A 14426-nucleotide genomic window follows, 5' to 3' on the forward strand; every position below is an offset into this window, starting at 1 on the left:
TAGAAAATGTGTGAAAATGTGAGCAGCCAATCATAGAGCTTTGAAAATGTAACCTGAATTTTTGATTTCATTTTAAATTAAAGAGAAGGTGCCACTGCAGAAAAAGATTAATTTTTTATCTTACATCACTTTAAACCAGGGGCCCATTTTTGCTTTTTGCCTGTATGTTTGCATTGTTTTTCTGTTTTCTTGTCAATCGCAATGTTAATACATTCTGTTATGTTAAAACAATATTGTTAATTATCCCATAGTGTGGTGTGTAACCAAAATTGTGTTTGATCTTCAACGCTCTGGTATTCAGTCCGGGTCAAGAATGCAGTTTACTAAGCCACAATGTATTGTTGCCAACTTGGGTGATGGATTGAACATATCTTTTTGTGCTTTCTGTGCATCTGAGGCAGCACTGGGAGAACCACATGTTTAAAAAAAACTCTCAAGAAAGAACTGACCTTTTGCTCCTCGTAGCACAAATCCAAACCCTTCACTATCCTTCTTCTGCAGCAAAACTGTTTTTTCTTTGATGATGTAATCACTGTGTAGAGAAAGAATAAGAAGAAAAGACAATAAGAAATTATGGAAATCAGCAGAAAGCCAATACTGATGCAAAATAGTATTTAGGTGTTCTGCAGCCAAGGCTGAATGTCAAAGGAAACGGAAGTGAGACAAGCACAGGGGGGTTGGGGGATTAAGTAAGCAGTACTTTGTTTTTTTCTTATTTAGTAATCCATGCTCATCATTTAACTAATAGTACTTTTGTGGTGAATCTATAGTAACAGTGGGGAAGCTGTAACTTTAGGCTGTTTGTATAACTCACAAATGTGTATAAAAAAAGAAAATTCTCCATTCTTCATGCAAAAGCACCTCTTCCTACAAAAAAGCCAGGAGGAGGCCAGGCTGTGAGGAGGAGAAGGATCTGTACCACATCCTTATAAAAAGATAGTAAGTCCAAGGACAGGCACATGGACCTGTTATGACTCTGGGCCGAAGTGTTTCTGCCGGGGTTCGATCTCTATAGTGCTCATCAAATAAGTCCTCTCTCCCCTCAACCTATCTTCTCACATTGTCCAGTCAGTTTACTATGTGATTCTAGTAAAAATAAGGCAGCTGGCTACTGAGTTACAGTAAGAGTACAGACACGGGAATACAAAATTAAAAAAAGCACATACACACACACATGCGTGCACATACACACACACACACAGGTTGTATACATAACCTCCCCCCCACCTCCTTCCCATGACACACGCATCCCAGCAGCCCCTCATGCCATCACATTTCCCACCCCCTCTTCCCTTAGATACCTGTAAATAAACCAGATGCTCTTGCGCTTTGGGCCTAAGCAGGGCCAGCTAGAGGACAGTGCCAGCATCTCATCAGTGGCTGGCAGCCCCATCGTCCCAGCTGCAACCGTTGCTGCTGGTGCTGTCCCTGCTGCTGCAAGATGAGCCATGGCCGGACCTGCACGCCCGTTCTCAAATGCAACAAACCGACAGCAAGCCTGACGTGCGGGGCCTGCGGCCCCATTTCTCTACGTTGGTTTGGTGATGCTGAGCCTTAACATAAAGACAGCGAAGCAGAGAGGGAGGCAGCAAGACACAGCGAGAGAGAGAGGGAGAGAGAGAGAGGTAGAGAGACAGAGAGCGAGCCAGAGAGAGAGAGAGAGAGAAAAGGAGGGGGCTTTGTCGGCCAGGGAAAAAGACAGAGTGTGGAGGGAGTGAGTGAGAGAGCAAAAAATGGGAACAGGTGATGAAGTGGGTAGAGAGGAAGAGAAGAGCAACAGTTGAGTTTGATCCACAGAAAGATAGCAGAGCAGGGAAACCCTGCATCAAACCAGCTATACTATATATGAGTGGGTAAGAAGATGGATGGGAAGGAAATATGGACGGATGGGCTGGCAGATGGACAGAGAGATAGATGGACATATGAATGGATGGATAGGATAGATTGATGGATGGAAAGAGGAAGTGACAATCTGTGAACAAGTTGAAAAATCAGTGGTAAACTAGACAGGGAAAATCACCTTGGAGAGAAAAGAGAAAGAGAGAAAGAGGAGTGGTGAAAAGAAGAAAAGAGAAATAAATAGAAAAGGAGATAAACAAATGCATTCTTTAAATGGCTAATGCTTTGCTGCTAACTTCCTCAGCATCTCCCCCTCCCCCCTCTCTCTCGCCCCCCTCCTCGCCCCCTATCTCCTCTCACACACAGAGACACACAGATACGCATGTATGCTCACACACATTCAGAGCAAGGCTTTTTTTTTTTGCTTCTGATATTACGAATTCACTCTCTGTACTTACATCATTGCAGAGAAGAGAGAGCCAGCTTTAAAATTAAAGGGGGATTGTTCTGTGTGCAGTGCTGTCTGTTACGTAGATACGTGTGTGTGCGTGCGTTCCCGTGTGCATATATGTGTGTGCGTAAGAGAGGGGAGTAAAGGGAGAGAAGGGGGGAGGAGGAGGAGGAGGAGGAGGAGGCAGAACACTTGCTTTTCTGTATGAATGAAGCCGCAGTTATACAGCGAGTAGCCTGCCTGCTTGTCTGGCTGTCTGCTTGTCCACCACCTCCACTACCTTCTAGGTGGATGTTTTTCTCTGTGCTCTGTGTCATTTGGTTATTAGAAGTCTCTTCCCATTCTATCACTCTTCTTTTAGCCCATATACCTATTTCATCTTCTTTATGCACATACTGCCCATTATCAATTTGGCTTTAAGCTTTTTTTTTTATGTACACAGACCTATTTTGTCATTCTTTCTTTCTGCATTCACACCTTCCTCTTTGTGTACCTACTGTATATGTCTGCCTACACACTTCTCGCTGCTTCTAGACTGATTGCTTGATTGTGGAGTATGAACTATGAGGAGGGACTAAAGGAGTGGAATCTTTACATCTTAAGAAAAGGAAAATTAAGGTGCATTAAAAATTATAAAAAGAATATGTATGATGGATGCTAGCTGTAAGTTTAAAATCCTCTTTTTCAATAAGAACATGATGGTTGTAAACTACAGGGTTGATTTTAAACAAATGTTAGATAGTATTTCTTGACTCAAGTCACTGTAGAAATATAGAATAAGCTATTTAGTGTAATTGAAATTAGCACTTGGAATGACTGAAGAACTTGCCTCTATGATATTTTAGAAACAATACATTAATCGGAGACAGTGAGCTACATATAGATGAAAATAAGCAAAAACTCTTTCCTCAATTGCATATTAAACCATTGCAAACTGCCAGGCTGCCTTAGTATAGATTCTAGAAATGAAGAGAAAAGCACTGGAAAGACACAACAGTATTCTTCCATGAAAAATTCCAATATTTGGTGTTCTGATAATTATGTGTTGTCATGCTATAAGAGTCTAATATCATCAGGTTAGAAATGCAACACATTTAGATAAATATAATCACACAGAATTATTATGCATTAATTCACATTTACCATTTACACAATATCACATTTACTGTACATTTTCACATCTCTGAAAGGGAGCCAGTGGACCTAAGTGATGCCACCACACTGTAAGGACCATTAAAACTCTTCACTACTGGAAACAAACATTTAGACTTGTAAATTTCATTTAGTATGTACTAAACATTTACATATCCACTACTTAAGAACAACAGAAAATATATTTCACTTCTCATTCCCCATGAATTATTAATATGTTGAGATTCAGATTTCACTTAGAGTGTTGGGAATATGTTTTCCAGCATAGTGTACCCCTCACAGAGAGCAACTGGACAACTGGGTCAACTAGACAAGTAGAATGGGATGTAGACTACATAATTTTTCAATGACCACACCTATTTAGAAATAATCTTTTACAATAAAATGTGTTCCTGTTTTTACTAATTTTTGTTTGTTTTTTTGAGAGTTACCTGGCTTGTTCTTTTCTAGAATAGAAAATATCAAAGGAGGAGTGTGCATCCTGACTGCCGAAAGCCAAAAACAGTAAAATATGTTTTATTGCAACCCATCTGTTTATCTGCCAAGTTGCTGTGGACAGCCCCTTGAAGAGTTGCAGAGGTTTTAGAATAGTGAAGACATTAGAGGCTTCTAATAGGAGTTCTATCATGGTGCTCCTCTGTGCTTTAAATGCACAGCTATCTGTATATTTCCCAGTCTATATTCCTTTCTGAATGTTGTACAGTATCTCTCTGTTAGCATTCTTTATGTGTAACTATACCAGATGACCATCTATTATTGGGCCAAGTACTTATCTGCTTTTGACTAATAATTTTGCACCCGTTTGCACCCTGAGTATCTCCCTGGTCTCCTTTATTTGTATCAATGTTTTTATATCCATTTACCAATCTATTGGATGCCTAGTTGTTAACATTAGCTTTTGTATTTTTACACTAAGCTACTTCTTCTAATCTTCCCATCATTTCCCTGTAAAGAAATTGCCAATATACAGTATTAGCTTTAAGACAGATTTTACAAACATCATTTTCACTGTCACAATAATTAAAAATGTGCCTCATCTTCACCTTTTCTTTTGAAACAAGACTTGGTAGTTGAATATTTCAAGAGTTATTCATTCATTCAGTATTAAATTTGTATATATTTTTCTTTAGCAGTCACCATTACTGACACTGTCTGTTCTTTTCAATGATGTTTAAACATAATGATGATTAACAAATGATATAAATATTATACAGATCATGTATTATATATAAAAAAATATATACATATTTATATGTACTGTATATAAATATATATGTATATATTTATACATATATATATATATATATATATATATATATATTTATTTTTTTATTTTTTTTCCCTCAGTTATATGAGGTTCATCGTCATCTTGTTCCTAAATTTACAGAATAAGAATGTTTACATCCTGAGGGATTATTTATTGTTCCTCTGGAGTTCTACAAAGCAAACTTTAGAGATGTTTAGCCCCGTGACAGGTGGTAATACCCTGGATCACTGCTAATCCTTTATAAAACACACTCTCCACCTGCTACTAGATTTATATTTTGGGCAGGGTTCCTCTCTTGGCTGGGGTTCATATTCTTGTTTTGTGTAATTTTTGTTGACGTGTAGATCATTGTTTTATATTCATGTTACTTTCTTGTATTATATGCATTGTGTCTTGTGGGTGGTTCCCCAAGAGGTGGGGCCACCTGCCAATCACCACAAGGAACCAAATGGTCTCTCATAGTTCTGGCGGTTCATTGTGAATATGCTCTGGGAGTTTTGGTGAGTTCTAATGCTTTTTCTCTGCTTTGGTATTTATTGGGATTTTGACCTTCTTGATATTTTTTGACTTAGTTTCTGGATCACTGTACTGGGACTTTGTGTGCACTGAATTCCCTTAGTGTTTTTGGGCAATCCCTTTGCTTCTTGAGCTCCATAGAGCTTCATTGTAATGAAGAGCATTTTGTGAAGAATACATCTTTTATTTTATATAGATTGTTCAAGGTCCATTTGTATCTGTATGGGGATTTTGATGATGCCCCTGCCCACACAGTGGGCATTATTGGAATTACTTTGTGGAATTTGCGTTGGAACTCTTAGTTCACATCAACTACACCCCCACACTCCTGCTGCAAACTACAAGCAGAACCTGAAGCATGAGTGACTGGTAAGAAAAGTGGTAAAATGCTGGAATAAACAGGCACAGGATAAACGGCAGCACTACTTTCATTGCATGAACTTGAACATGTTTATTTTTTGATTTTGATTTGATATGCTTTATTAATCCCCAAGGGGAAATTGTCTTTTCGCTTAGACTCCACATGAGATCAGTATAAGTATGCAATCATCATAATGGGATTAATCAAAAATGTGAAAATGACTGTGTGCTTTTAAAAACAATTTGCATATTTCCTAATAATACAGTAAACCTTGGGTCCCAGATGACATTAGTTATTTGCTGAAGGTATGCAGCAATGCATTTCAACATGGTGATATTGAAACATATAAGAAATACCTGTACAATTGTAAAAAAAGCAATTGAAGTCTCCAAACATCAGCATGGAGATAAACTGGAAATCAAGTATAGCAGCACTAATGATTTATGTAGGCTAACAAGATTTATAGATGCTTATGGATTATAATGGAAAACCATATCAAGTCTTATCCACATTCTCATGTAAGTACATGAAACAGAGTTTATTCTTGTATTATTGTTTACTTATCCATCCATCCATTATCAAACCCGCTATATCAAACTACAGTAATCCCTCCTCGATCGCGGGGGTTGCGTTCCAGAACCCCCCGCGAAAGGTGAAAATCCGCGAAATAGAAACCATATGTTTATATGATTATTTTTATATTGTCATGCTTGGGTCACAGATTTGCACAGAAACACAGGAGGTTGTAGAGAGACAGGAACTTTATTCAAACACTGCAAACAAACATTTGTCTCTTTTTCAAAAGTTTAAACTGTGCTCCATGACAAGACAGAGATGACAGTTCTGCCTCACAATTAAAAGAATGCAAACATATCTTCCTCTTCAAAGGAGTGCTCGTCAGGAGCAGAGAATGTCAGAGACAGAGAGAGAGAAAAAAAAGCAAAAAATCAAAAATCAATAGGGCTGTTTGGCTTTTAAGTATGCGAAGCACCGCCGGACAAAGCAGCTGCAAGGAAGAGAGCAATGTGAAGGTAGTCTTTCAGCATTTTTTAGAGGAGCGTCCGTATCCTCTAGGCCAGTGTGCGAACAGCCCCTCTGTTCACACCCCCTCCGTCAGGAGCAGAGAATGTCAGAGAGAGTGAGAGAGACAGAGAAAAACAAACAATCAAAAATCAATACGTGCCGTTCAAGCTTTTAAGTATGCGAAGCACCGTGCGGGAAGTATGTCACTTGACAAAGCAGCTGCATGGAAGGGAGCAATGTGAAGATAATCTTTCAGCATTTTTAGACGAGCGTTTGTATCGTCTAGGGGTGCGAACAGCCCCCCTGCTCACACCCCCTCCGTCAGGAGCAGAGAATGTCAGAGCAAGAGAGAGAGAAAAGTAAACAATCAAAAATCAATATGTGCTGTTTGATCTTTTAAGTATGCGAAGCACCGTGCGGGAAGCATATCGCTTGACAAAGCAGCCATATGTAAGCCCAGCAAGGATGGCAGCAATGTGAAGGCAATCTTTCAGCGTTTTTTGAGGAGCGGCCGTATCCTCTAGGGGTGCGAACAGCCCCCGTGCTCACAATATATTTGAGGAGTTTTATTTAATACGTAATATGCGCTCTGGTTAGGTAGCTTCTCAGCCATCTGCCAATAGCGTCCCTTGTATGAAATCAACTGGGCAAACCAACTGAGGAAGCATGTACCAGAAATTAAAAGACCCATTGTCCGCAGAAATCCGTGAACCAGCAAAAAATCCGCGATATATATTTAAATATGCTTACATATAAAATCCGCGATAGAGTGAAGCCGCGAAAGTCGAAGCGCGATATAGCGAGGGATTACTGTACAGGGTCATGGGGGTCTGCTGGAGCCAATCCCAGCCAACATGGGGCGCAAGGCAGAAACCAAACCCTGGGCAGGGCGCCAGCCCACTGCATATTTATTTATTACTGTATTATTTATTTGTGTTATTTGCCTTCTTATTTGTATTCTTCTTCTTAAAGCTATTGAGTTAATAAAGCTATTGCAATAATCATAACCTGCATGTCTTTTTCCATACGAACAACTGTAAACCTACTTTTGTCCACCCCTGTGTTTATGTGTGTGTGTGCATATATATATATATATATATATATATATATATATATATATATATATATATATATATATATATATATATATATATATACCTATTTGCAGCTGGAGATCCACAAAGGGAGAAAATGAATCATGTATAATAAAGTAATTTTTATTCCTGTGCTTTCAGCCCCTGCCAGGAGCTTTCATCAGTGGATAATGCTTAGACTTACAAGAATCAAAGGCAATATATAGGAAATAATGAGGTGGGAGGGCAGGGGGGGGGACTAAGTCAGTGTGTTCAGGAGGGGGGGGTATTGGTTGTAAAGTTTTATTTATTATGAACATGTTCTTCTTAAGTTTGCATATGCTGGGTTTATGTCCAAATGTCTGTTAATGGTGTCCTCGTTTGATAGCCAAGATTCAGCCAGCTCTCTGGCACTTTTAGTACTGGCCTTATATCTTACTTGTACATTGTTCCAGTTAATTGTATGTCCTGTTGATTTTGTATGTGTATAAATCAGTGATCGTGAGTCCTTCATTCTGACGGCGTTGCGATGTTCATGTATAAAGTATCTATCTATCTATCTATCTATCTATCTATCTATCTATCTATCTATCTATCTATCTATCTATCTATCTATCTATCTATCTATCTATCTATCTATCTATCTATCTATCTATCTATACGTGTTGCGATTCTATTTGATGTTTGTCCTATGTATACCGCAGGGCAAGAGTTGCATGGAATGCTATAAACTGCGTTTCTTGTTCCTGCTGTCGATTTCTTATTTTTAGTAAAACTCCAAATGTCCAAAAACACACACATTTAATAAGTCTCTGCAATGTATAGCACCTCACAATGCTCAGGCAAATACTCAGTCCCTTCTTTCTCTTTCCACAATTAAAGCAGCGCAGGTGAGCAAAGAGCTGAGGAGACTTCGTGCCAGCAAAGCAGCGGGTCCAGATGGAATATCGCCATGACTGCTGAAGGTCTGTGCGCTGGAACTGGGGAGTCTTCTACAGTGCATCTTCAACCTGAGCCTAGAACAGGGGAGAGTCCCGAGGCTTTGGAAAACATCTTGTATCACCCCAGTCCCAAAGGTATCACGTCCTAGTGAGCTAAACGACTTCCGGCCTGTGGCTCTGACGTCACATGTGATGAAGACCATGGAGCGGCTGCTGCTTCACCACCTGAGGCCACAGGTCCATCACGCCCTCGACCCTCTGCAGTTCGCATACCAGGAGAAGGTGGAAGCGGAGAATGCCATCATCTATATGCTACACCGATCCCTCTCTCACTTGGGCAGAGGCAGTGGTGCTGTAAGAATTATGTTTCTAGACTTCTCTAGCGCCTTCAATACCATCCAACCTCTGCTCCTTAGGGACAAGCTGACAGAGATGGGAGTAGATTCATACCTAGTGGCATGGATCATGGACTATCTTACAAACAGACCTCAGTATGTGCGTCTCGAGAACTGCAGGTCTGACATTGTGGTCAGCAACACAGGAGCGCCGCAGGGGACTTTACTTTCTCCGGTCCTGTTCAGCCTATATACATCGGACTTCCAATACAACTCGGAGTCCTGCGACGTGCAAAAGTTCACTGACGACACTGCTATCGTGGGCTGCATCAGGAGTGGACAGGAGGAGGAGTATAGGAACCTCATCAAGGACTTTGTTAAATGGTGCGACTCAAACCACCTACACCTGAACACCAGAAAAACCAAAGAGCGGTGGTGGATTTTAGGAGGCCCAGGCCCCTCCTGGTCTCCGTGATCATCAGAGGTGACTATGTGCAGAGGGTACAGACCTATAAATACCTGGGAGTGCAGCTGGATGATAAATTGGACTGGTATGCCAATACTTATTCTCTGTGCAAGAGAGGACAGAGCTGGCTATACTTCCTTAGAAGACTGGCGTCCTTCAACATCTGCAATAAGAAGAGGGCACACGGTTGTGGCGTGTGCCCTCTTCTACGCCGTGGTGTGCTGATGAGGCAGCATTAAGAAGAAGGATGCCTCACGCCTGGACAAACTGGTGAGGAAGGCAGGCTCTATTGTAGGCATGGAGCTGGACAGTTTGACATCCGTGGCAGAGCGACGGGCGCTCAGCAGGCTCCTATCAATTATGGAGAATCCACTGCATCCACTAAACAGTGTCATCTCCAGACAGAGGAGCAGCTTCAGCGACAGACTGCTGTCACTGTCCTGCTCCACTGACAGAGTGAGGAGATTGTTCCTCCCCCAAACTATGCGACTCTTCAATTCCACCCGGGGGGGGGGGGGGGGGGGGGGGGGGGGGTAAACGTTAACATTATTCAAAGTTATTGTCTGTTTTTACCTACATTTTTATTACTCTTTAATTTAATATTGTTTTTTTTTTGTATCAGTATGCTGGTGCTGGAGTATGTGAATATCCCCTTGGGATTAATAAAGCATCTATCTATCTATCTATCTATCTATCTATCTATCTATCTATCTATCTATCTATCTATCTATCTATCTATCTATCTATCTATCTATCATCTATCTATCTATCTATCTATCTATCTATCTATCTATCTATCTATCTATCTATCTATCTATCTATCTATCCTTCTACCGCCCTCACTCCTCCACACACAAGCTCCATCCTCTTCCACCCGATTCTGGCTTAGCTAATGGAGTGAGGCAGCCCTTTTTATAATACCCTGGATGTGCTTTTATGCCTGGTGTGGTGGAAGTGCTGTATAAGCTCCTGGAAGCACTCTGGGTGCACCTGGAATCTCTTCCAGCAGCACTTCCGGGTGTGGCGAAAGTGCTGCAATCCAAGGCTCTATAATCCTCTGGGCATCCCCTGGCCCCCATGTGAACCAGGGTGGCTCTGCTGCTCACGTATGGGGAAGCGGATGTACAATTTAAACAGATTGTTATTTTCATGGGAATTGTTAAATATGCATAATAAACCTAGACATTTTACATTACAGTGAGTAATTAACCATAGTAAAAAATAGTAAAACGTAATAAATTGAAAGAATTTATGCTTTATGTTGCGTTAGAGGTATTCATTGTATTACAGGTTTTCATTCTGTTTGGCTTGGAAATTAACACGCAAATAGTTTTTAAACTTACGCTTTTACTGTGAACCTTCTGTAAAAACAATATTTAGAATTAACTTTTCATCAATATAACATTGAATTTTGATTCCGTGTTTAGAGTCACATCATGACAACTCAACGCATAGCTTTCTGTGTGTGAATATCATTTCTTTCTCTCTAATAAATAAACCGACTTTTTCGAATGTTTGTCCCTGTGATTTGTTAATTGTCATAGCTAAAGCTATTCTAACGGGAAACTGTATAAGTTTTAATACGAATGGCATATCAAGATCTCCTTTGGTGTCTAATGTTATCCGCAAAAGATGTACTATACATTACATTTCTTGTCGCATGTTAAAATTTTACATTTCAAAATTATTCAACCAATTTTGAATACAGCTGATCTTGTCCTATTGCATAGCCCATCACTCTTACATAAATTACGCAATAACATTAAGATGCATCCTTCTTTCAACAGTAATTCGGCCGGTAGAAGACCGGACGGTGTTAACGGTTGTAGATATTCTACAGGATATTGTAAGTTGATGTTTTCATCTTCTGCACCATCACCACCAACTGTTTCAGGATAGTCTACTGATACGCATTTAACCAATTTGCCGTGTAGCCGATCAACAATTTTTGCGTTAATTCGTTTGACTTCATTGTTTCTCGGTGCTAGGATTGCCCGTGTAATCATTTCTTCTGTTGATAACCCTTCAGGATGAAATTCCTTAATAAGATTTGGACATAAGTCTTCTTTTATTGGGAACATAATGTAAGGAAAACAAAAAATTTATAAGAGCTGAGAGCGCAGGAACTATATCTGACAAAAGCATTCACACGAATGAGAGGTGAGAAGACCGTGGGCCGTTAACCTGAAATGGTTGAGAGGAGACCATGACTTGAAAAAATCTCTTGGCAATAGTCTCATCTCGTCTCAAGATTTTCTTTTATAATAGATAGATAGATAGATAGTATTACTTTCACTATTCTGACATGCAAGTGAGAATTTTATTGTACTATGCACACATGGCAATAAATTTAAACTTGTTTTTCTTGAATGATGGTGTATTCATTTTCCATATGATATTCATTGTCATGTAAAGTACAAAAATCTCATTGTATTGTTGCAGAGAATAAATTAAGGTTTAAATGAATAAAGAGACACTTCTGCATTAAATAGTCATACTTTGAAAATTAGATGTGCACATTATTAAGTTCTTGGAACACACTCAGGTCTGTTCCCATGCATCATACACTATGACATGTCTGAAAAGTAAGCACAACATTTGTTTGTTTAGGGATAACACTGACTTGCCTTTCAGTGTAATAGTTATGTTGATTGTGAGCTCTTCTTAACAATTTCATTGTAGTTCTTTAATTCATGGACAGCTCTTTTGTCAAAATGAAGGCTATTTATAAATCCCTTAGCTCTGTACAAAAAGCTGTATGACCAAATGTATGCAAGTGCATGCATGATCACAAAATTATTTGAATTAGAGGATAAAATGGGCACTACCCACTTTGGCAGGCCTTCTCTGTAAGAAAATACTCCATTGAGTGTCTGAACTATTCTGTCCCTCATCAACATCTAGTCATACAAAACTAGAACAAAATAGCAGTGCCCACAAGAAAATCAAACAAAATAAAATCATAGTAACATGACCATCATAATGATTTAATATGTTGAGGGGTTCAAAAAATTTTTATAAATGTATAAAAGGCGCAAAAATAGGGTTTCCAAAACTCTGTATAGAACAATTGGTTTAGCAAAAATGTGTTGTAGTCTTCATAATCTGGCATATTGCTGGTATAATATGACAGCACAACACAGTTCTGCAATTGTTAAGAAAGCTCACCAACTCCTTTACTTCCTCAGAGGTCTGATGAAGCTATAATTTCACTGTCAATTCTCACTGATTTTTATTAGTGTGCAGTGGAGTCCAATCTAACTAGCTTTATAATATCCAGGTATATAACCAGCACTTTCACAGACAGTTTCTCTCTAAATATTGTAAGGTCACAAAATAGCTAGTCATAATAAAAAGTGCTGTACGTGTTCTTGAATGTGCATGTTGCATATAATTGAATATATAGTGTAGCAGCCACTAGACTGAAGCACTTTTCAATTGTGTTGGGCCAAGTACCTCTGTGTGGATGACAGGTGGTGGATGGAGTAGCCAAAGTACTGTAAGTAGCAGAGAGGATGAGGAGGCAGGAATCACAAGCCCTGATGATTTCTATGCAGGAAAGGGAATCGTGAAGAGGTGGCCACAATTTGGCATGTGTGGGACTTACAAATGGCCTGGTGATCATGTCAAGTGTGTGTGCAGAGACAACAATGTGAGGCACACTTTTAGAAGTTGTGAAGGACAACTGGGGTTCTGGCCCAGTCGGGATGCCTGGAGGAGGGAAGGTCTGGGTAAGAGATAATGCCTTCTTCAGAACACAAAAGGGCAGCCTCCTTGGTTTACAGCCAGCGCCAGGGGGTGCCTGGACCATCCCGGAACACTGGACGGCCAGTACTTCCACCACACCAGGAAGTGACGCTGGAAGAGAATCCGAGTGCACCTGTAGTGCTTCCAGGTACTACTAGGAAGTGCTGCAGGAAAATCATTGGGGTGCACCTGGAGCACATGTGGGTGCATTATAAAAGGGGCTGCCTCACTACATTCAAGGAGCCAGAGTCGGGAGGCAGAGGACAGAGCTTGCAAGTGAAGGAGTAGAGGTGGCAGAAGAGAAGGAGAAAGAAAAGGACAGTGAGCATTGTTGGGGATTTGGGCACTGTGTGTGTGCTGTAAAGAAGAAAAACAAAGTAAAAGTGTGTGCTTTAAGGACTTGTGAGTCGGTATCTGTCGGTGTCCAGGCTGAATCTCCACACAGTGTAATAGTAAACTTAATCCAGTTAGTTTTCCCTCACTGGCAGCTGCAACTTTTATAACACTGGCAAGGAAGAAGCAGTGAGGTTATAGTTAAGCAGTGTTTAAAGAAAGTAGAGAGAAATCATATGTTAGTGAGACTGAGATACTGACATGTGTACTGTAGTATGGATGTTGAGACTAAGAAAAAAGTGTCAGAAATTAAGCAATGTTTATCATCGTTTATAACAGCTGCCGATGTCGGTGAGCACATGCTGCTTTTTAACTATTGATAGTGTTACTTATATCTGATCTGCTTATTCTGCTTGCAGGCATGTTAGTAGGTTGGTGCTGCTCAGAGTGCTATATTGTTCAACATTTTAGTTTCATAAAAGAAAATTATGTGAGTTCTCACAATGTGTTTAAAACCAAAATAACTGTGCTCTAAGATTTTCTTTTTTCTTTGTTCTTATTAGAGCAGTGCCACAGGTTTTTGTGTTGTTTTAATACCTCCATTTTAGAGTAGGTAGAATCCTTCAGCAAATGGATGTTCAGTATGTAAGATGGTCAGTTACTTCTTGGCATTTGCTGTATTGGAGTTAAGCACCACTCATGTAAACTAACAACTGTCTTACTCTTTGTTGCGTAAATAGGTTATCTAGCTGAAAAAAATCCAACCCCAATTTTTTAAATTCCTTTTTACTTTAGTCACCTTTATATACATTGAAGTGAAATGACTAAAAACAAACAGAAGCAGGAAAAATCAAGCTACTTAATGAGATACTTCACGTCCACAGTATAGTTTAATTGCAGCCTGCAACACCTGTTTGGTCAG

General features: G+C 39.8%; 1 protein-coding gene across 4 annotated transcripts in view; it reads right to left on the reverse strand.

Moving 5' to 3' along the window:
- Window positions 1–14426, reverse strand: part of shank1 (SH3 and multiple ankyrin repeat domains 1) — a 648010-nt gene that overhangs the window by 126497 nt on the left and 507087 nt on the right. For all 4 annotated transcript variants that reach the window (XM_051933687.1, XM_051933685.1, XM_051933686.1 and 1 more), the window contains exon 16: window positions 450–532. In XM_051933687.1, the coding sequence (XP_051789647.1) occupies window positions 450–532 (83 nt within the window). The remainder of the gene's footprint in view (window positions 1–449; window positions 533–14426) is intronic.

The sequence above is a fragment of the Erpetoichthys calabaricus genome, chromosome 11 (assembly GCF_900747795.2).
Source record: "Erpetoichthys calabaricus chromosome 11, fErpCal1.3, whole genome shotgun sequence".
NCBI classification, from domain to species: Eukaryota; Metazoa; Chordata; class Cladistia; order Polypteriformes; family Polypteridae; genus Erpetoichthys; species Erpetoichthys calabaricus.